At 37.3% G+C, this 23,759-nt stretch overlaps 1 protein-coding gene across 1 annotated transcript; it reads left to right on the top strand.

Annotated features, from left to right (window-relative positions):
• Positions 1-6,918: 6,918 nt before the first annotated feature.
• Positions 6,919-10,487, top strand: LOC137726404 (bifunctional phosphatase IMPL2, chloroplastic). Its single transcript, XM_068465330.2, has 9 exons — positions 6,919-7,416; positions 7,857-7,935; positions 8,373-8,467; positions 8,569-8,618; positions 8,739-8,863; positions 9,062-9,128; positions 9,612-9,701; positions 9,958-10,069; positions 10,195-10,487. The coding sequence occupies exons 1-9, from the start codon at positions 7,092-7,094 to the stop codon at positions 10,263-10,265; spliced, it is 1,014 nt and encodes a 337-aa protein (XP_068321431.2). The 5' UTR covers positions 6,919-7,091; the 3' UTR covers positions 10,266-10,487.
• Positions 10,488-23,759: the final 13,272 nt, after the last annotated feature.

Raw genomic sequence — 23,759 nt, forward strand, 5'->3', positions numbered from 1 at the left:
ACTAAAAAGGAGATATGGTTTACTTGAAAACGGATAGGTACAAAATCGATTGAGTCGAATGACGTTATAGGATACATATACTTAGTACAATAGGGGTGGTTGTTGAGTTTGAAAATAATAATCTGTCTGATCTAATATGGTCGAGAACAACGATTATTTATTTTGTTGTACAAGACGACACGTAGATAGTGTAACAAAAGGGTGATAGAGTTAAATTGATCGATTTACTATGTTGTCTAATTTTTTTCTTCTGATAAATGATAAGATAATATACACATAATTATATTTATTAGGAAGACCTACATCTAATAAAGGGAAGAGGGTACAGGGGACATTAAGGTCCTGTTTGGCACATTGTATAAGACACCTAATAGTACTAATAATACAGTACGATGTTTGATGTCTGTTTAAATTAAATAGTCACCGGATAATTAGTCAGCCTCTGCTAATTTAATAGACCATACACCAGCTACTTATCTTCCCCAAATAGTTTGTATAATTAGTCGGGTTCACGCTAACTCTCGCTCCTGCGCATCGCAAACTCCTCAATCAAGGAATTACTACTCTCTCTCTTTCTCCCTCCTCACTGCCAATCAACATCAAGTAGATACAAACACAAAACCAGAGGTGCTGAATCGAAACCACGTCACGCCATTCTTGTTCATACACCTATAGTGGCAGATCAAACCAGAAAATGGGAGAAATCTCATCTGGGTTTTTAGTTTCAATGGATTAGAAGTTGAGAAAGAGAGAGAGCAGCACTGATTTCCCTGTAAAGCACGAAATTGCAGTTTGTTGGGTGCGCGAGTGACCATCGATTCTGTAATTTGGAGGTTGCTTCTGCAAATTTGGAGGTTTTAATTGGTTTCTGAATTTGAAAGAAATTGAAGTTGGCAACGAGATCGAAAGCTGGCTGGGTTTTTTTTTTCTGTTGGTGTAATGGCTGGGTTTTTTTTGTTGTTGGTGTAATGGTTGCCTGGGTTTCGAAGAACATATTTCTCCGTGGGAAGATGGTGATGTTTAATCCCTTTTTTATTTTTTATTTTAAAATTTTTTCTGTAATGATGTTTAATTCATTTTTTTTTCTCTGTTTTTCTTTGTTTTTCTCTTTTTTTTTTTTTTTTTTTTTTTTTCTCATTTTAACGACAATTATTCCGTGAAATACTTTAAAAAAAATATTATAATCTGACGTATTATCCGATGTAGGAATTAATCCGATTCCACTGCCAAATGTCCGACTAATTTAGTTAGTAATATTCGACAACCATTTATCCTATCCGACTGAAATAGTCAGTACAGTCCGAGCTGCCAAACGAGGCCTAAGTGCATGGCACCGAATTACAAGCCACTTGCAGAACAATCTACATTCTAAATCAAGCATTGTATAATTCAGAACAACCTAATTACATTCTAATTAGGCATTGGGCACGTTCAGCTAGAACTTGTGGTTGTGACGGTGATTGTGGTGGTGGTGGTGGCGACGACGGCAGTTGTGGTGCTGGTGTTGGTGGTGGTGACAATAATGATGGGTGGTAATGGCCATGGTGGTGTAAGGTTACTGTTTGTAGTTGTAAATGGTGGCAGTCACTTTGTTCTACCAGGATAAAATGTGTGTTGAGTATAAATTAGGTCACGTGCAAAAACTAATGAGGATATTACATAAATTGAAATATCCGATAAAGATTAGGCTTTTTATTTTTTTGTAGTTGTTGTCAATAGGTCTTTTCTTTTAAAATAAACAAGATATTTTAGTTTTACCACACGTTTTTTATTGCTTAACTTTAAAGTGAGTAGCTTTTGGAGAAAAAACAAACATCAAACTTAAGTTCATTCAAATCAAAATGGCTTCAAAGTTCAAACCGAAAAAATAAATTGTTCACGCAAATTGCAATGCATAATGAAAGAACTTCAAGCCTCCAACTCCAACTATATGGTTCAACGCTTCGGCTTACTCTTACCCTTAACAATTACACCCTTGCTCTGTGAAGGTATATATAGGTGCTATAGGAGGCTTTGAATGAGCTTTCGATTTTGATGCTTGAGGCCTTGGAGGTGCTTGCCGCTTGAGGCCCTGGAGTTGGAGGAGCTTGTGAAGGGGATGCTTCTTGTTGTGGTTGTGGAGGTTGTGGATTCATAGAAAGAACAGATACCAAATAAACCATTTAATTATATTAGTCATTCTAAACTTCACAAAAACATCCAAAACCGCATCAAATGACAAAGTAAAAAAAAAAAAAAATAAATACAACAAATGAGAAGATTAACAAGAAACTTATCCGATTCAATACTTTTGTAGAACTCTAGGTGGTCCATTGAAGATGCATCATCCTCTATAGTAATGATATCCTCACCCCTCAACCAATTTTGCATGCAAATTAATGTATTCACGGATTTAGGAGTTAAAGGATTCATAAAATCCGAAATTACTCTCCCCTCGATGCTAAAAGCACTCTCTGATGCCACAGTAGAGACTTGAATAGCAAGTATATCTTTTACAACTCTCGCCAATATAGGATACTTGCTACCATTAGTCTTCCACGACGAGAGAATTCTAAAATTTCCCTAGGTTTCCTCAAACTTCTCCAAAGGTCCGAAAAATACACTTGCTCCTCACTCTCTTCCACATAATCAGTCCACAACATCATCTCTTCTAAAGCCCAATTCTTCACAGGTGTGCCATTTTGCGTTCTTGGAATGGTAACGGGAACTGGAGTAGTTGAAAACGCAGCGCGGACTCGGAAAAAATGCGGGGGTACAGAAGGGGATGGCTTGGAGCGACTGGGAATGGCTTGCCTCAGAGGGGAGCGGCTCTTCAACGACTGAGGGATGACTGTAATACGGCAGGAATATTTTTAAAAAAAAAAAAATTGTATAAAACGAATATTTGGGGTATTCTAATTTTTTTTAAAAAAAAACTTTAGCACCCTTATTTCTGAATCTTATACTGTGACATACTAATACTGAGCATAACCGTTTGTTTGTTTTTCATCACTCTTGCCACGTCACACGAAAAACACTCTCATCGCTTGCCCCTACAATCATCGTTGGTTGGCTGTTGGGTTATCTCATCGATCGTCTTTGCCATCATTTTCGGTTGGCTATTGGTTTTCTCACCACTCCCTTTGCCTCTGTCACAAAATTCTCAAGTTTGTTTTAGATTTCTCTCTGATACGATACGAATTCACAGATCTGATTCTACCTTGACCTCTGCAGATATGAAGTATGAGAGAATGAAGAAGAAGGATAACTGGATAAGCGACAACTTCAGCAAAACTGCACTCCTAAAGTCCTCATTTTGACATTTTGAGGACTTGTGAGGTCCTTTTTCATATGAATCCTCAGAGTAACCTTATGATAGATTAAGTTAAACTTAAATAATCTTTGTTACAGCGAAACACAATAATTCTGCAAAGTGACTAAATTTAAATAAAAAATCTCTCATGAAACCTTATGTCTTCTTCCTATATCGTCTCACTCCTCCACATCCCCTTCCTCTCTTCATCTCTCTCTCTTGATCGTTCACTCCCCTTTTCTCATCCTGAACTATTTGTTTTTTTTTTCCTTTTTGCGTATGAAAAAAGAGAGAGACCTATTTTAAAATTTTCATCGCTGTTGAAAAATTTTGTATGAGAAAATGGTTCACGCGTTCAAGAAGAAGGGGATCCCGATTGTCGAAGCCACACAATCTCAATTTCTTGGTTGCTTTGTAACTAACTGGTTTGAATATTATTGATAAAAGATTAGATGAAATTGGATGGGTAAAGTTATTTAGGGTTTTATGCAATTGGCTTTGCTAGGTTTATATATTCAATGAGGAGATTAGGTTTTGCAGATGGAGGAGATTCGACATGATGTGAAACATTCTTTTTTAATTTTTAATTTTTTATTAATTAGTATTTTTGTTTCCATGTAACAAGAATTATTTAAGTTGATAGTTTAATCTATCGTAAGATTAATTAGAAGGGTCATATGATAAAGGACCTCACATGTCCTCAAAGTGAGGACCTTAGAAAAGCACCTCTCACAGCTCAGTCCCATCAAACTTAACAAACCTTGGGTTATCTTCATCATTCCCATATTAACTCTCGGCAAATTCATTGTCATCTTCAACATCTTCTTCAACAGCTTCTTCAACACCTTCTTGATTTTCTTTTTCAACATGGGAAGTTCCTACAACTTCCCGAACATCTTTGGCAACTTGTACATTTCCTCTTCAGTCACACATGTTTCCATTGGTTGAGAATTCAAACCATCTTCTTGCACATCTTCATGAGCACCTTCTTGAACACTTTTTACCTCAGCATTTGGATCGCTTCATATCTCAACAGCTTATACACTTCCTTTCTGAACATCTTCCTTTGGTCCTTCGTTGGCTAGCGAGCCCTTTCTTTTTCTTGGTTTAGAAGTAATTGCCCTAACATAATCCTCTTCGTCACTTAATTCCTCTATCATCACTGTACTTGTACCAGTGCACACCATAAACTGAAGAAACTGGTTTTCTTGGGTGAGAGCATTTTGTGGGGACAATTCTTCTATGTACATGTCTATCACTCAAACATTAGGAACAAAGTTGCACATTGTTTGTACATTGGCATTACTTTGAATGGGCTTCATACGATTATAAATGTCCATGTTGGGAATCAAATAGTAGTAGTTCAAAACATCTCACTATTTCCTAAAGCTTCCACCACATCATCTACCACTGACACCTAACATATTCCTCTTCATCACTTAATTCCTCTATCACCACTGTACTTGTACCAGTGCACACCATAAACTGAAGAAACTGTTTTTCCTGGGTGAGAGCTTCTTGTGGGGACAATTCTTCTATGTACATGTCTATCACTCAAACATTTGGAACAAAGTTGCATTGTCAGTATATCGACATCACTTTGAATGAGCTTCATACCCTTAGAAATGTCCATATTGGGAATCAAATAGTAGTGGTCCATGAAACATCTCACTATATCCTAAAGATTTCACCATATCATCTACCACTGGCACCTAGCATAATTCTTTTCATCACTTAATTCCTCTATCACCATTGTACTTGTACGAGTGCACACCATAGACTAAAGGAACTGTTTTTCTTGGGTGAGAGCTTCTGTGGGACAATTCTTCTATGTACATGTCTATAACTCAAACATTTGGAACAAAGTTGCACATTGTCTGTGCATCGGTATCACTCTGAATGGGCTTCATGCCATTAGAAATGTCCATGTTAGAAATCAAATAGTATTAGTTTGTGAACATCTCACTATATCCTAAAGGTTCCATATCATCTACCACTAACAGTGACATTTTTAAGACTTTGTCACAAGCATCTGATAAACAACATTTTCCCCCTATAGTAGAATTGCTCTTGAAAAACTGAAATTCACAGAAAACAATCTAGTTAAAACCCTAGTTAGTGCAATATATTATATTCAACAAACCCTAGGACCCAAGCCACCCTGCATAAACAATTTCAATTTTCAACAAACTTAGAGTCAAAAGGACCACATTATCCAACATTAGAATAAACAAAACACCAAAATTAGAACAAAGCACCAAAGCATAGTAAACAAAGCACCAAAATTTTATGAACAAGAATAAACAAACTACTAAAAGGACCACATTATCCAACATATAAATAAGCATTTGGAATAAACAAAGTATAAATCCCATCCATCACCAACAAAGATTTTGGAATCAACAAAACCGGAACAACGGAATCACGGGAAGCAACAAAGCACAAAACGAACTAAAAATGTTCTTACAGTAGATTAGTGTCGTTTCCTCGGGATCCTCACATACATTCCACCCCATTTCGAAGCCTTCAAAATATTCTTCTATCATTCGAAACCAGTGGAACTCGGGATGAAATTGCCTCTTCCAACATAAACGAATAGAGGAAAACTAGGTGAATGAGATGAACTTAGGATTTTTGCTGAATTCCTAATCTAATTGATCGCAATTTGGAGCGGGTGATGTGATTTGGGAACTTAGGGTTAGGGTTCTTCTTTGATTTGAGAACTGGAATGAATCGCAATGAGCTGCACAATTGGGGCTTCCGGTTTCAAATCGAAATGCATAGTTTTTGAAAAGAAAAAATTTATTTTATTTTATTTTAATATATAATTTAAAATTTACTGGCAATATACATATGTCATCCTTTGAGATGATCCACATGTTTCAAAAAATAACTTGGAACTCTATTTGGGGAGGGAATGATGTCTAGTACAAGCCACGTCAACATTTAACGGAGACATTGACAGACGAACTGATGGATGTCTGACATTGCAACAAATTCATAAGATAACGTATTGACTTCTTGACATTGCAAAGTTTTAAAATGAAATATGACATTATGGTTCGACCAATGGTTGATGTACGTTTTAGTATTTTACCCAAAAATTTAGGTATAGACAAAAGGGATTTGGATTCCATTCGGATCCACTTCATAGGGATCCTCACATATTAGCCATTCATTGTGCATCGTGTGACCATAAATTATTTGAATTTTTTTATTTAAAATTAAACACAAATAGTACCGACTAAAATTGACTGCACGATATACGATGAACGGTTAGGATGTGGGAATCCCTAGGATCCCCACAAAGTGGATCCGAAGAGGATCCTCTTCCGAGACAAAAGCTCCTTGTGGAGCCAATAAGATCCTCTCCGGATCCTTTTGGTGAAGATCATGGGGATTTTTGAATCGTGTCTGTTCATTGTACATCGTGCTGTCAGTTTTTGTCAAGTAAGATTTATGTTTAATTTTAAATAAATATATTTAAAATAATTTCTGACTTCTTGATGTATAATGAACAGACAAGATTGACAGATCCTTAAGATCCTCGCAAAGAGGATCCGGGAGAATCCGGATTTGTGGTGGTGGGTCCATATTTGAGACTGGTACAATCCAGCCGCCCTTTCACAATCCATCGGTGCCCAAAACATGTCAACATCCACTCCCCAACCCACCAAATGCAAAAGCCCCCAACTGAATTGGACTTCTCCGAGTTCTGTCACGAGTCCCTCGTTTCTTCAGCCACCACCACTCCACCGCCGTCTCTTCTTTCCCTTTCCCGCCTTATCAGTCTCCCCAAATGCTCTCCCACATTCCCAAACCCCTCTCCTTCTCCCAAACCCCTCCGATTCCCATTCCCATTCCCAATCTCAACACTCCCGCCCTCCGTTTCTCCACTCCCAAGCCCGCACTCTCGCTCCTCCGCCTCCCTCTCTCCCGTCGTCCACTCCGTCTCGCAATGGCCTCCCTCTCCGACCTCCCTGACGCCGTCGTTTCGCTGCCGCCCAACGATTTCGAGCTTGATCGCTTCGCCCAGGTCGCCAACAAGGTTGCCGAGGCCTCCGGTGAAGTTATTCGGAAATATTTCCGGCAGAAATTTGACATTCTCGATAAAGAAGATTCCAGTAAGTTTATATAAGTGTGTATACCATACCTGCTTTGTTTTCAATACAATGATCTATTTACACTAACGTGTCCAACTCTTCATCCGCTAGATTTGAAACTAAAACCTCTCAGTGAAGACTGTAGTACTAAGTGGTGAGAATAGATTAAATTTGAAAATTTGACGATATACGGGGAATTGGGAGAATATTAGGAATGCTGGATTCATGTGTTGTGATTTTGTGTTTGGTTGCTGAGAAAATGTAGGAAAAGCAAATTTCAATTTGAGCATTGAGATTTGGGCTGTTTTGGTTTCTAAAATAATTGGGAAAACGTTGAAGTGATGAAGCTGAGTGAGCTAGTCCGCGGAAGACCGTTGGTAGTGAGTAATTGATTGGTGTGCAGTGTGGAGTATGGGAAACTTTATTAGCCATTGATTTCCGGCTTGACTGTTTTCCTGCAGGCCCTGTGACAATTGCAGATCAAACAGCAGAGGAAGCAATGGTTTCAATTATATTAGAGAATCTTCCTTCTCATGCTATGTACGTAACTAGATCATTTTCCTTGCATTTCAATTGGTCGTGAGGAAACGGGAGTGCTTAAGTTGAACCAGACCATAAAATTCTGGAGTGTTTAGATTTACATTCTAACTGATACATTATTTTACCTATAAAAAGCTAAAATGAAATATTATCTCTAATTGTTTTGGTTTTTCAATTTTTTGGCTTGGTGTTTTCATTTTAGAATTGAACGATACAAGTTTCGTCTAAGTTATGATTGTTTAATTTGATTGATGAGTTTTGGCATCTCATTTAGCTTTTTTATTCTTTACCACTCTCCTATGACTCTGACTATTTCCCTTAAACCCAATGGAATATAAAAGAAGATTTGTTTTATCTCGATGTTAAATTTATATGTACAACCACGAATATTTAGATTTTGTGCTATCGGAGAAGATATGATGGAGTTTTCATTGCAGTTTTGGAGAAGAAAATGGGTGGAGATGCAAAGAGAAGTTTGCAGATTATGTATGGGTTTTAGATCCAATAGACGGGACAAAGAGCTTTATTACTGGTATGTTTCTCTTAAAGGAAGATTATTTTTATGAGTCTTATGACATGATTTTTTTTTCTTTCAAATTCTACTCTGGTAAAATCTGCAGTTTATTTCCCCAGGAAAACCTGTGTTTGGTACTCTCATTGCTCTGCTACACCGGGGTAGACCAGTAAGAATCAACTGCTGCAACATGCGAAATAAGAACAGGCTACTTCTCTATTAGTTTTACTTAAAAGTTAATATTATACGTATATACTCTCTTATTGAACTTATACTTCTTTTCTTCCAGATTCTTGGCATAATAGATCAGCCTGTTTTAAGAGAAAGATGGGTTGGGATTAGTGGGAGGAAAACTACATTGAATGGCCAAGTAGTGTCCACACGTACTTGTGCAAATCTGGCACAGGCTTATTTGTAGGTTCTTCCTTTTTCCTTTGAGTATCCATTGCATAGCCAAAATGATTGTTGCTTAAAAAGTAAACCATGTCTAAAAGGTATCTAGACCTTTATGGCATCCAATTCCTGTGAACCAGGGATGTATAATTTTCCTTTTCTCATTCAGTTTTGTTTTGAGATTTTTTTTTATATAACTTTACGTGTTCCCATGATTAGGTACACTACAAGCCCACATCTATTCAGCGCAGAGGCAGAAGAGGCATTTATTCGTGTTAGAAATAAGGTTTGTTCATAAAAAAGTAGAGTTTTAAAATTAGGTGATGGAAGAATATTGTCACATATTAGGTGGATTCACTTATAAGTATACAAGAAACGTTAGGTTTCAGACTCGGTTAATAAAAATTACCTGAAAGGGAAAAAAAAGGAGCGCAAAGTTGGACAGTGCTTATTTTGGGCTTTCTTTGTCAGTATCTTTTACTTTTTGTGGTGTTACTATGCTTTGTGGGGTAATTTGAGAGGGTTTTTCATTGTCACTCAATCCCGAGCAACATTGGGAGCACATTATTACACTGGAATTGATTTTTAAGCCGAATTTCCTAGTATTTAACTCAACATGAGGAAATTTAATGTGAAAATTTGACTCCTAGGTGTCTCATCCATTTACATTTTTTGCCAGCAGGTGTTTTCATCTTAAATATTTTAAAATTTGTGTTTCTTATAAAAAAGAGAAATAAAATGATTCAAGTGTTTCATATCTGGTCTGCAGGTGAAAGTGCCATTATACGGCTGTGACTGCTATGCTTATGCTCTGCTGGCTTCTGGTTTTGTGGATCTCGTTGTTGAGTCTGGTCTCAAGGTAAGCTGAACTCTGGTTGAATTAGTGTGATAATGTACAGCAGAGGGGACTGTTAGTTTCTTCTGATGTGTATCTAACCTTTGTGATATCTGCACCTTTCTTTTCTGCACTTCAACGCCTTTTTCGTTACATTGAGCTGTCTAAATCTGCAACCATGCATTAGTCTTGTTAGATTTCTCATCATCCGTGAAAGATGTTATTGTGTTAGATATACTTCATTGCTTTTACCTAACAACAATCTCAACTATTTTGTCAGCCATACGATTTTCTTTCACTGATACCTGTGATAGAAGGTTCTGGCGGAGTCATAACTGATTGGAAGGGACATCAGCTTTATTGGGATGCTTCTCCAAATTCAAAGGCAACAAGTATGCTAACTTCTAATAATGCGTCACCAGCTCTCTTTATATAGACCGCCTTATTTCGGCGGCTTCATTTTATTTATTTATGTTCTTAGAGCTGAATGGATAATGGTATTTGGTGTGTTCCCTAGGTTATAATGTAGTGGCAGCTGGAGATAAGCAGATTCACCAGCAAGCTCTAGATTCATTACAATGGCAATGAATTTTTTCACATAGATTCAAGATTCAAGATTCACCAGCAAGCTCTATGGGGAAATTCCCCCATAGATTCAAGATTTGCTGGTATTTGTTCACAATCAAATCTTCTGTTGTAAAATAAAAGATCCGGAGACGACCTCTTCCTTTGTATTTCCAACAACTTGTAAGGAATTCTATATGCTGAGGCACTTTTTTTGTCAATTCCTCAGAAAATATTTTTTCCTCAGATTGAAGATTTTATCCCACTGGTGGATTATGGGACCCACACAATATTAATTAAATTAAAAACAAATTGGCTCCAAGCAGTCAAATTCTACGTCATTTAAGCATCAGTTAGATGCATGGATTAAAGCATCATTTAAGCATCAGTTAGATGCATGGATTAAAGCATCATTTAAGCATCAGTTAGTCCAAAAGGAGTGATATTGATATGGGTGAAAATATCAGTAGAAAAACATAACAAGAAATTAGCTATAAAACATATAGATCGTGTTAACCTCTACAAACAGTGCAGTTGTGTGAACCTCTACAAACTTTAAAACAAACCAATAGTGCTTCCACTTAACATATTAAATGACGGGTTAGTACAAGCTACAAAGCAGCCTCGTGCCTCGCATAAAAATCTCATATCAAACTGGTTCGGGATTACTTAAATTTTTTCAAAATTAACTTCATAAAAAAGTTAGGCCATATATTTTGTTTGATAAATAAAATAAGGTTAATCTTAGTTTATTACCCTTAAGTTTCTTGATTCTCAATATTTGGTACATGAAGTTTTTTTTGTCCCAGTCTGGTACCTAAGGTTCTAATTCCGGGACACTTTCAAACATCCGTTAAGTTTTTTATTAGAACCTCCGTTAATTGATTACATGACGTCCACGTGAACAATGACTGGACGCTACGTGTCAATGTGGCTCCACTTGAATATTAAAATAAATTAAAAAAAAAAACTAAAAAAAATAATAATAATTTAACCCACCCGCCTCCTAACTCCCTCCCTACCCACCCTCCCTTCTGCAACCCGCATCACCTTCCCCTTGACTCTACAACCCGTACCCACCCTCCTACACACCCAACCCAACAAAATCCCACCTAAAAGAATTCAAATTCAACAAGAAACCCTTCCAAATTTTGAAATTTATCAAAAATCCAGTTGACCTAAATCCCTAATTTGGATAAATTCCCCAAACCCTAATCGATTCTTAAGCATTTGCAGCCCATGCCGCCACCCCACTAGACTTCGGCAATGCACATGGTGGCTCCCTTGCTTTGGTGCTTCTCTCTCCTTTAATGGCTCACGAACCATAGATGCTCTGGATCGAAATTTGAATTTATGTTCATCAGATTTGGGGATTAGGATTTTTGCAAAGGATGGAGGTGAAAAAAGGGGGGGGGGGGGGGGGGGGGGTGGGGGAGGGAGGTGAAGAGGGTGGAGGTGGGTCGAATATAGAAGGTTGGGTGGGCGCAAAGGAAAGGGAGGGAGCGGGGGTGAGGTTGTTATGATCCTATTGTTGTGATTGCCTTGATCACAAGTAATGGGACGAAATTGTAATGAATAGGTTATTGTAAGGGAATTTTGGGGTCTTTTTTATAATAATAGAAATTGTAGTGAGGTTATTTAATGAACTTTTGGATTTTGTGCTGAGTTGGCATTCACACACTCGGTGAAGCCTTTAGTGTTCGTGTTGACCCTAAAAACTACCATGCCTACGTGACGCGCAGGCCGAGTAATTAATAAGCTAACTACGTCCTTCGATTGATGCATAGCGTGCCAACTCGTTGGCTGAGCTCGGCCAAGGAGTAAAATGTGTTGATGTTGCGTTGAGCACGTTGCTGACTTCTTGATCTTGCCACTGCAACTGAGGAAGGAACACGTCTCGGCCTTCGGGTTCTAGAGCCTGAAGACAAGGATGCTAGTTTTGCGAAGTTCATGGATTGTCGACGTCTAGTTCGGTCACGGTGATTATATTCGTAAGAGTATAAGCACACCGAACCAGTACTAAACTATATGGACACAAGTACTCAAAAGAGATGTATGTCTTGATGGTAAAAGTGGTTCAGCTGTCAGAATGTCGAACTCTAAAACTTACTTATGAGTATCCAATCATAAAACAACTTGGCGTTCAATGTGTCGAGCTCGGTATTCTGTAACACCTCACTTCGTCGAAAAGGCTAATGAGATGACCTCTGCCAACAAAACTCGAAGATCCTTCTTGGCTGAGACTTAGATAGATAACCAGTTGGCTTCGACACATTGCTATTTATCCAAACTGAAGGTGCTCCGGGGTCGGCTGATTCTACGACAACAGTGTTGTTTATCCAAATTGAAGATGTCACCGGTTGTTGTCATAATGCTGTTTATCCAAACTGAAGATGTGTTGGCAGAAAAGAAAATAAAAATCTCAAGGTTGTTGAGAGGTTTCGCGTAGAGCGAGAGTTTGTGCAGGGCAGTTTGTGTGTTGAATTGGAGGGGCCTGAATGGTTCGATCCCTCTTCTATTTATAGTAGTGAACTTGCTCTTGGCTGAGTTAGAACCATACCCGTACTCTGACTCTTTATCCTGATCTAACCAGGACTCGGGTAGTCCTAATTCAATTGGGACTTTGAACCCACCTTCATAATGAACCATATTCATTCTTTGATTCTCAGTGTCTTCAGCTTTTAACACCCTTGGTGGTACAGGGATTCAATCTTCGCCCTTATTCGAATCAATCCTTCTGGCAAAAGAACTCGACCGAAAAACCGACTAGACAACTCCCGGAACCTAGCCGGCCTATAATACCCTAAGAAGACCATTGGAGCAAGAGTCTCAGCCTATTTTGTTACTTTCAGCCCAAGTTGTCATTTTGGGCCCGAACAGTTGGTTATATTCTCCCTTTAGTGGAGCAACGGTCATATGTGGAAAATTAAGATATTTACTCAGTTCAATTGTGCTTTTCCTTCATCTCCATATTCCCTCATTGTTGTAGGTTAAAGTCGAACCCATAATCTAGGTTACTAACATTGGTATCACCCACTGATCTTGGTTCCCTTCCATGCATGCCATGCCGTCCCGTTGCTACTCGTGCCACCATCATGGATGCTCACATCTTCGCCTTGAAGGCTTCCTTTGCTAACATCTCCACCCTCATTGCTAAAATGGTGAACTCATCAGTGAACTCACCCGTTGCCACTATCATGCTTAGCTCCCTAGACACCTCGATAATCACCTTTCGATGTACTTTGAGAAGTTTCATTAGGAATTAGCATTTCACGGCGAGGGTGAAAGCTTCTTCGCTTCGAATGTTGCTGATCATCCTCATCCATGTGATATGGACCACATTTAGCTACCTTGAAACCTAAACTGGACCGATGATGGTCAACCCCCTCATCAACCTTGGGCACCCAAGATGGATTTCCCTTATTTCATGAATGAGGACGATTCTTTGGTGTGGATGTATAAGGTAGACCAGTTTTTCTCCTTCTACAACACCCTTGAGAATTAGAGAGACTTGACTGCTTCTTTTCATCTTGATGGTGAAGCTCTCCGTTGATTTAAGTGGATGGATTGCCTCAATTCCATTCCACAATGGGCAGAATTCACAAGAGCATTTTGCAGGGAGTTTGGGCCATCCGAGTTTGATGATAGTGCTGAGTCACTATTTACGCTTCTCCAAACAGGTTCATTATGTGACTACATTACTGAATTCAGGAGGTTAGCTAATCAAACCACTGATTTGGGCCCGATCTTACTCAAGAGTTGCTTCTTGGGTGGACTTAAGCGTGAGTTAAAATATGATATTAAGCTTCTTAAACTTGCAAATGTTCATGATGCTATTGCAATTGCTATTCAGTTGGATACTAAGCTCTCTGAATTGAAACTTGTGACTACTAAGCCTTATACCTTTGCTAAACCACACATTGAAATTTCCAATTTCCACACTGTACCCTCAACCACAATTTGTCTATACAAAAGTTAAGTCCAGCTGAAATTCAATAGAAAAGGGAGAGGAGAGAATGTTGGTTTAGGGATGACAATTCTAACCGTTAAACCCGATAACCATGGATAACCGCCCGAATGGATTGGATTTGGATATGAAAATTCGGGTATGGTATGGATATGGGGAAAAACCGTGAACTTTATTTGGTTATGGTTTTGGATATGGTTATAGGGGTCTCTAATCCATATCCGTCCCCGAATCCGACCCGAATATTATATATATATATATATATATATATATATTTGATATATAATATAATTTTATTCAATTTACCGAACCCTCTCTATATTAATTCATTATGCATGCATCAAACCCTATACTATCTTTATTATGCACCAAACATCATGCATGGGGCATACCAACAACCTCATCAATTCAATACTCTTATTGTTATACTCAACCAAATTAATTCATTGAATCATTTTATATATCAATTATCAAATGTTACAGGTTTATCAAATCCATCTCTCTTTAAGAGTCTCACTGTCAAGAAATTGGTGCATGTTATCGTAAACAACTTCAAATATATTGTTATGTTTTTTGTAATTGGATGTTGCTATTTAATGACGGAATTAGTATCTACTCAAATTTATAATGCGTCAATTGGATGAATATAATTTTTTTTGTTTTTTGACGAAGATGGATATAACTGATAACCGATTGAAAATCCGTTACGCGGTGGATATGGTTATGGATAATCCCCGATGCTTAATTTGCGGTTATGGATATAGTTAATTTTCATGGTTATGGGGATGGATATAGCATTTCTGTCCCCAAACCGAACTGTTGCCATCCCTAGTTGGTTTTGTTCAGATAAATGGGTTAAGGGCCATAAGTGTGGATTCAAACAGCTGTTTATGTTAGATACGATGAAGGCTGAACCTGTAGAGGAGTATTATGATGAACCAGTTCCTGAGTTGCTCAATATGGAGCTTAGTGAATGTGCCTTTTATGGCACTAATGGTAGACAAACTTCTCGAACTATGAAGGTTATTGGTACTGTTAATGGGCAATCGATTAACATCTTGTTAGACTCTGGCAACTCTCATAACTTCATTGATTCCAAGCTGTTGAGATACTGGGGTCATCAAGCTTATTCCACCAAGCTTTTGAGGTTATGATAACAGATGATGGAAGGGTTACGAGCTCGGGCTGTTGTAAATGTGTTGCTTTTTCTCTTGGAGGCTATAACTATCATGTGGACCTCTATTCATTGCCTTTGTGTGGCTGTGATGTAGTCTTCTCTAACACTTGGAAAAAAAATAAATCTATAAATATATGTAAAGTATAAGAGTAATGTTATTTCAGCTTTTAAATATTAAATAAGAAAAAAAAAAAAAAAAAAAAAACAGACAAAGGATGAGCTATATGTGTAGACATCCCAAACTTTTCCATTTCTTCCCAACCATCACACGGTGGGGAACCAAGAGAATCTAATTTTGTTCATAAATTTTGGGGTGATGTGGGTAGTCTAGAGAGGTGAGTAAGCATTCTATAACAGAGATGTAATGATGGGGTTAGAGAGTATTTTTAACTCTCACAGAAAAACTAGAAGAGAGTGAGAGGTTTTGGAGAGGGAAAAGTAGGAAACGGAAAGAGGGGAATAGAGAGTGTGTTTGGTGTGTTCTTCAATTGGTACAAAAGCTTAGCTCAAATTAGTTAGTTTCCTATTTTCTTACCACTGTAACTTTGATTTCTACAAAACTGCAGTTTGTGAGCCTCAGTTTGGCTCTTATTTTCTCTCAATCCATTACACCTTTTTAAAAAGTCTTCATGTATATTTGAAATTATACATGGCAAGGAACAAAGTCCAATTTATTTCACCGATTTTGGTTAAGATCTTCTATGGAAAAATATGGTTTGAAAATGTGAAAAGAATCTGGAAATCAAAAGATTTTCTGCAAAAAAAAAAAAAAAAAAAAAAAAAAAACTGTTTGTGAACTCAACTTTAGAGCTTGATTATTTTCTTCTCTTAAATCCGTTTTGAGAAACTCTTATTAGATTAGGAACTAGGTTTGTTAAGCTTTAAAATCTAAGTAATTTCATCATTTTCCATGGAGTTTTGAGGGATGAAAATGGGGTTACAATATGGGGACATAAACTTGGTTCATCACGAGGTTGTGATGGATGGGTATATTTGGGTAAACTTTTGATAGGTTGAAATTGAATCTTCATTTCAGTTTTATACTAACTTTTATTATTAATTATGTGATTTAGGCCTGGGAGTGACTCCGGACACTTCGGAGGCTTAGAGAGGTATTCTAGTTAGCTAGACACGAGGTAGGGACTCTAGTTCCCGATGATAGGTCTATATCATGTTTGATCTTTGTGATATTAGTACTTATACCTAGTAGAGTAGTAATGGAATTCTTGTATGAAATTGAATCATTTCATTGTCATGTTTGTATTATGGGTTGATAGTTTCCTCTCTGGTGTATTTTATATATCGACTATGTTAAATGTTATTATGTGTTGGTGAATGTTTGAGTTATGTAAAGTTGCTGGATTGAATATGTTGAAGTTTACAATTGTATCTGTGAAATTGAAATACTCATGTTGCATTACATGATATAGAGTCAAGTGTTGGGTTGTGTAATGTTTTGGTTAAACAAAGTGTTGGAAACTTATATATGTTCAAGCGTCAAGGGAAGGGCCCATATTAATGAAATTGAAACTACTAATAAAATTTGGGGTTAAGGGAGGAATGGGAGTTAACTTATATTCTATGGTGTTCGAAACCAAGTGGTATAAGCATGGTATGAGACGTGCGGGTTTGGATGCCATAAATATAGGTTAGCAGGACTAGAAGGGAGTGATCTCATGGGTACTTCTTTGTCATAACATTTGTATTTTACCTTATTGTTTGATGCATGACAGTTTGATTAACTGTGATAAATGAACTTGAAGGGTATACGGTTCCTACTAGGCATGAAATGGTCACACCCTATTAGCTATTGCAGGTACTGGTATTGAGGAATAAGATGATGACTCGTCTCTGAATGAATAGCCATATCATATGTGTGTTGGTTCCTAGTTGTACTTAGAATAAAGTGTTTTAGTATCTAAAGAATGTGTTGTAAAAGTTGAACTCTTTAAACTCAAGTTGTATTAAATAAACAGATCTAAATAAAATTTTAGATGGCTCTGGTTTCATTATACTTTTGTTGTAGTATTACAATTTTTTTTTTAGCTAAGATACTATTCATGCCCTATTTCGATTATCATCCTTATTTTCGGATTAGAGTGTGACATCTTCGGAGTTCAATGACTATCCACAGTTAGCCCAGTGCTTTAGGACTTTCAGTTGCTCACCATGGAGTTTACCAGGAACCAATAGAAGTACAAATTGTACCATAATCCTCCTATTGAACCATTTGATTCAAGAGTTTTCCCTACAACACCTAGATAAGGAAATATACAATTCCAATCTAGGATTGTTTTTATATGCTATGGAGGATAAGAGAATTAAGGCTTGTGATCTTGCTGCCAATCAGCTCTAAGAACCTCAACACCTCTTTGGTGATTTTGAAGAGATCTTTGTGGTACCTTCTCAATTGCCTCTTTCCCGGGCTCATGACCACAATATACCCTTGGTAATTGGAGCCAAACCTCATAATATTAGGCCTTATCATTATGGGCCATTACAGCAAAACTAAAATTGAAAAAGCTGTGCAAGATTTACTAGCTGCAGGGTTTATCAGGCCAAGTCATAGTCACTTCTCATTCCTTATGCTACTAGTGAAAAAGATGGAAGAGACATAGCGCATGTGAATTGACTACAGAGAGCTTAATGCCTTTACAATCAAGGATAAGTACCTTATCCCTTTAATTGATGATCTATTAGATGAGCTATTTGGTGTCAATTACTTCTCAAAATTGGATTTGAGGTCCGGTTATCATCAAATATTGATGCACCCTATAGATATAGAAAAAAATAGCTTTTAGAACCCATGAAGGCCATTATGAATTCTTGGTTATGCCATTTGGCCTAACTAATGCTCCAGCAACCTTCCAGAATTTGATGAATGATCTTTTTAAGCCCTATGTTAGGAAATTTGTATTAGTTTTCTCTGATGACTTGCTGATTTATCGTAAGAGTTGGAGTGAGCACCTACAACACCTGAGAGTGGTGTTTGAGATATTGCAGCACCATTAACTCTACCTCAAGAAGTCAAAACGTTGTCTGGGCCAAAGTAGAGTTGAATACCTAGGTCACATTGTATCTAGAGAAAATGTTGAAGCTGATCTAGCTAAGTTGTAAGCAATTAGGGACTAGCCTATACTTAAGAATGTTAAAACTGTTAAGGGGATTCCTTGGTTTGACATGCTACTATAGGAAATTCATTCTTGGCTATGAGGGAATTTGTTAGCCATTATACAATCTTACCAAAAAATATAGCTTCTAATGGGACAGTAAAGCTACATTAGCATTTGAAAAACTCAAGGACATTATGGTTTCTCCACAGGTCTTAGCACTCCATGATTTCTCTAATCCTTTTGAAATCGAGTGTGATGCTTCTGGATGTGGGATTGGAGTAGTTTTACAACAAGGCAAAAGACCCATTGCCTTCACCAGTCAATCATTAAGTCCTAGAAATCAAGCATTGTCTACCTATGAGAGAGAACTAATTGCCATAATCTATGTAGTTAAGAAATGATAGAGTTATCTCCAAGGAAGACATTCCATTATTAAGACAGATCACAATAGTATTAAGTATTTCTTGAACCAAAAGGCTAAGATACCATTCCAATAAAAGTGGGTTTCTAAGCTTCTAGGCTTTGACTATGAAATTCAATACAAATTTGGGCATGATAATGTTGTTGCAGATGCCCTCTCAAAAGTACAATGAGCCTCCCTAACTCCAAGAACTTGCCACCAATCATTCACTTAAGTGTATCTCTATTTCATACCCATATGGTGGCTTATTAGATGACCTAAGAAGGTATAATGAACATGATGAGTAAATTGCAAAGAAGTAATGGGAAGTCATGGAAGGGGTTAATATTGGTAGCTTTAGTTCGACACTTAAGTTCACCATTGAGAATGGTGTTTTGCGTTACAAGAAGAAAATTACTCTTAGCCCTGAATCTAAGTGAAGAGAAAAACTCATGGCAGAATATCACTCTACTCATGTTATTGGACATCAAGGAGTTGTGAAGACTTATCACAGGTTGAAGAAGATGTTTTATGGGCAAGGAATGAAGAAGAACATCAAGCAATTCATTGCTGAATGTTAGATTTATCAGTAATAGAAGTATGAGACCATTTCACCTCCTAGATTGCTGAAACCCTTACCAATTCCTAGCAAAGTTTGGACTGATATAAGTATGGACTTCATAGGAGGGTTACCATTATGCAAAGGGAAATATGTGATAATGGTTGTAGTTGACCGGTTATCTAAGTATTCACACTTTGTAGCCTTAGCGCACACTTATATAGCCTTTAGTGTTGCTCAGTTGTTCATTAATCACATATTTAAACTGCATGGAATGCCCCATACCATAGTTAGTGATAGAGATCTAATTTTTATCAGTGCATTTTGGAGGGAGTTCTTCAAATTGCAAAACTCTAAATTGTGCATAAGTTATGGATATCACCCTTAAAGTGATGGGCAAACTGAAGTGATGAACATGTGTTTAGAAACTTATTTAAGGTGTTTTGTGGGAGGACAACCTAGTAGTTAGGTTAAATGGTTAGCTTGGGTTGAAATGTGCTTTAACACTTCTTACCACATCTTTGTAAAATTCACTCATTTTCAATTGGTGTATGGATACCGTCCTCCACACATGGTTGCTTATGAGATTGGGAGTACTAAAGTGGAATTTGTATAACAAAGCTTGGTAGAAAGGGATAAAGTCCTAGTTGTGCTTAAGGCTAATTTGGAACTAGCTCAAAACTGAATAAAGGTGCAAGCTGATAAGAGAATAAGTGAGAGGCACTTTGAAGTTGGAGATTCTGTTTATTTAGAGTTAGTTCCATACCAGTTGCAGTCTCTGGCACCTTATAGTTTTCATAAATTGCAGCCAAGATATTATGGCTCTTATGAAGTGATTGAGAAGGTTAAAATTGTTAAAGGGCTTCCTTGGTTTGACATGCTACTATAGGAAATTCATTCTTGACTATGAGGGAATTTGTCAGCCTACCAAAAAAAGATAGCTTCTAATGGGACAGTAAAGCTACATTAGCATTTGAAAAACTCAAGGACATTATGGTTTCTCCATAGGTCTTAGCACTCCCTGATTTCTCTAAGCCTTTTGAAATCGAGTGTGATGCTTCTGGATGTGGGATTGGAGCAATTTTACAACAAGGCAAGAGACCCATTACCTTCCCCAGTCAATCACTAGGTCCTAGAAATCAAGCATTGTCTACCTATGAGAGAAAACTAATTGCCATAATATATGCAGTTAAGAAATGATAGAGTTATCTCCAAGGAAGGCATTTCATTATTAAGACATATCACAATAGTCTTAAGTATTTCTTGAACCAAAGGGCTACCACACCATTGCAATAAAAGTGGGTTTCTAAGCTTATAGGCTTTGACTATGAAATTCAATACGAATTTAGGCATGATAATGTTGTTGCAGATGCCCTCTCAAGAGTACAATGAGCCTCCCCAACTCCAAGAACTTGCCACCAATCATTCACTTGAGTGTATCTCTATTTCATACCCTTATGGTGGTTGGTTAGATAACCTAAGAAGGTATAATGAACATGATGATTGGATTACAAAGAAGAAATAGGAAGTCATGGAAGGGGTTAATACTGGTAGCTTTAGTTTTACACTTGTAAAGTCCACCATTGAGAATGGTTTCTTGCATTACAAGAAGAGAATTACTCTTAGCCCTGAATCTGAGTGGAGAGACAAACTCATGGCAGAATATTACTCTACTCATGCTGCTGGACATCAAGGAGTTATGAAGACTTATCATAGGCTAAAGAAGATGTTTTATTGGCAAGGAATGAAGAAGAACATCAAGCAATTCATTGCTGAATGTCAGATTTATCAGCAACAGAAATATGAGACCATTTCACCTCCTGGATTGTTGAAACCCCTACCAATTCCTAGCAAAGTTTGGACTGATATAAGCATGGACTTCATAGGAGGGTTACCATTATGCAAAGGGAAATATGTGATAATGGTTGTAGTTGACAGGTTATCTAAGTATTCACACTTTGTAACCTTAGCGCACACTTATACAGCCTTTGGAGTTGCTTAATTGTTCATTGATCACATATTTAAACTGCATGGAATGCCCCAAACCATAGTTAGTGATAGAGATCTAATTTTTATCAGTGCATTTTGGAGGGAGTTCTTCAAATTGCAAAACTCTAAATTGTGCATGAGTTATGGATATCACCCTCAAATTGATGGGCAAACTGAAGTGATGAACATGTATTTAGAAACTTATTTAATATGTTTTGTGGGAGGACAACCTAGTAGTTAGGTTAAATGGTTAGCTTGGGTTGAAAGGTGCTTTAACACTTCTTACCACATCTCTGCAAAATTCACTCCTTTTGAATTGGTGTATGGATACCGTTCTCCACACACGGCTGCTTATGAGATTGGGAGTATTAATGTGGAATCTGTGGAACAAAGCTTGGTAGAAAGGGATAAAGTCCTAATTGTGCTTAAGGCTAATTTGGAACTAGCTCAAAACTGAATGAAGGTGCAGGCTGATAAGAGAATAAGTGAGAGGCAGTTTGTAGTTGGAGATTTTGTTTATTTGAAGTTAGTTCTATACCAGTTGCAGTCCCTGGCACCCCACAATTTTCATAAATTGTAGCCAAGATACTATGGCTCTTATGAAGTGATTGAGAAAGTGGGTGAGATAGCTTATAAATTGAGGTTTCCTGTGAATAGAAAAATACATCCAGTCTTTCATGTAAGTTGTCTAAAGGAGCAGCTGGGCAACAATGGAATTCTACATTCAACATTGCCTCAAGTAAGGGAAGATGGTTTGTCTCTGCTCAGTCCCAAGGTGCTTTAGCTAGTGTTCAACTATTGTTATGATCCTATTGTTGTGATTGCCTTGATCACAAGTAATGGGACGAAATTGTAATGAATGGGTTAATTGTAAAGGAATTTGGGGTTTTATTTTTATTTTTTTTATTTTTTTTATTTTTAATAAGGGAAATTGTAGTGAAGTTAGTTGATGAACTTTTGTATTTTGTGCTAAGTTGGCATTCACACACTTAGTGAGGCCATTAGTGTTGGTTATATTCTCCCCTTAGTGGAGCAACCGTCCTATATGGAAAATTAATATTTTACTTAGTTCAATTATGCTTCCCTTTCCTCTCCATATTCCCCTATTTTTACAGGTTAAGGTCAAACCCAGAATCTGGGTCACTAACAGAGGTGAGGTAGGAGATGTGGTTGTGGGTTGCAGAAGAGAGAAGGAAGGAAGGGAGGGAGGGTGGGGGTTTCGGAGGAGAGAAGGGATGGAAAGGGGTGATGTAGGAGACCCGTGGGTAAATTCTTTTTTATTTTAATTTTTTAATATTCAAATGGGCCTCTATTGACACGTGGTGCACAATCATTGTTCACGTGGACGCCATATCATCATTTAACGAATATTCTAACGAAAAACTTAATGGATATATGAAAGTGGTCTATAATTATGACTTTAGATACTAGACTAGATGAAAAAAAACTTCATATGCCAAATGTTGAAAACCAAAAACCTTCAAAATAATAAACTAAGATTAACCCAATAAAATAAAAAATGTTTTTTTTTCCTTTTAAAATTATGAGTCCATGACACAGCAAAAACAGAAGCAGCCCTGCCTATTCTAGGGGTGGAAAAAATTCCCAAAAATCCCGAACCGAACCGAAAAAATCCCGATCCCAAACCAAAAATTTCCCAAACCGAAATTCCCGAAATTTTTGGGATGCTATCCCGAACCGATCCCAAAATTTTGGTATGGGATTCGGGATTGGCTTCTCAATATTTCGGGAATCCCATACCGAACCGAAAATATATAATGTTAATTATTATATATATGTTTATACATATATATATTATTCTTTTATAATTGATGCTAGTAGTTTCTAATTCATGCTCTGCAACCTAGAATGCCCTACACCTTGCATATTTTTCATGTTCTGTTTGATATTCATGTGGATTTTATTATTGTTGCTGCCATGGTTGATGATTTCAGAAGACTTGATTCTTTTGTCTCTCAACAGATTGCAAAAAGGGTTTAATTAATTTGAATTTTGACTATGATAAAAACAGTCAGGCATGCCAGTGTTCAATTAAATGGTAGTGTGAATGAAATGAAATTCCTAGTTCATGAATGTGTTCTTGAATTATATATTTGAAGAACAATTCATAATTTCATATTTCAATTTGGGATTCCCGATTTGTCCCAAAATCCCGAAAATATTTCGGGATTCCCGAAATTTGGGATTCCCGAAAATTTGGTTTGGGATTGGTCTTCAAATTCCCGTCCCAAAAAATTTTGGTTTGGGATTCGCGATACTAGTTTCGGTATGGTATCCCATGAACCACCCTAG

The sequence above is a fragment of the Pyrus communis genome, chromosome 5, assembly GCF_041283825.1.
Source record: "Pyrus communis isolate YQ-2024b chromosome 5, ASM4128382v1, whole genome shotgun sequence".
Classification (NCBI taxonomy): Eukaryota; Viridiplantae; Streptophyta; class Magnoliopsida; order Rosales; family Rosaceae; genus Pyrus; species Pyrus communis.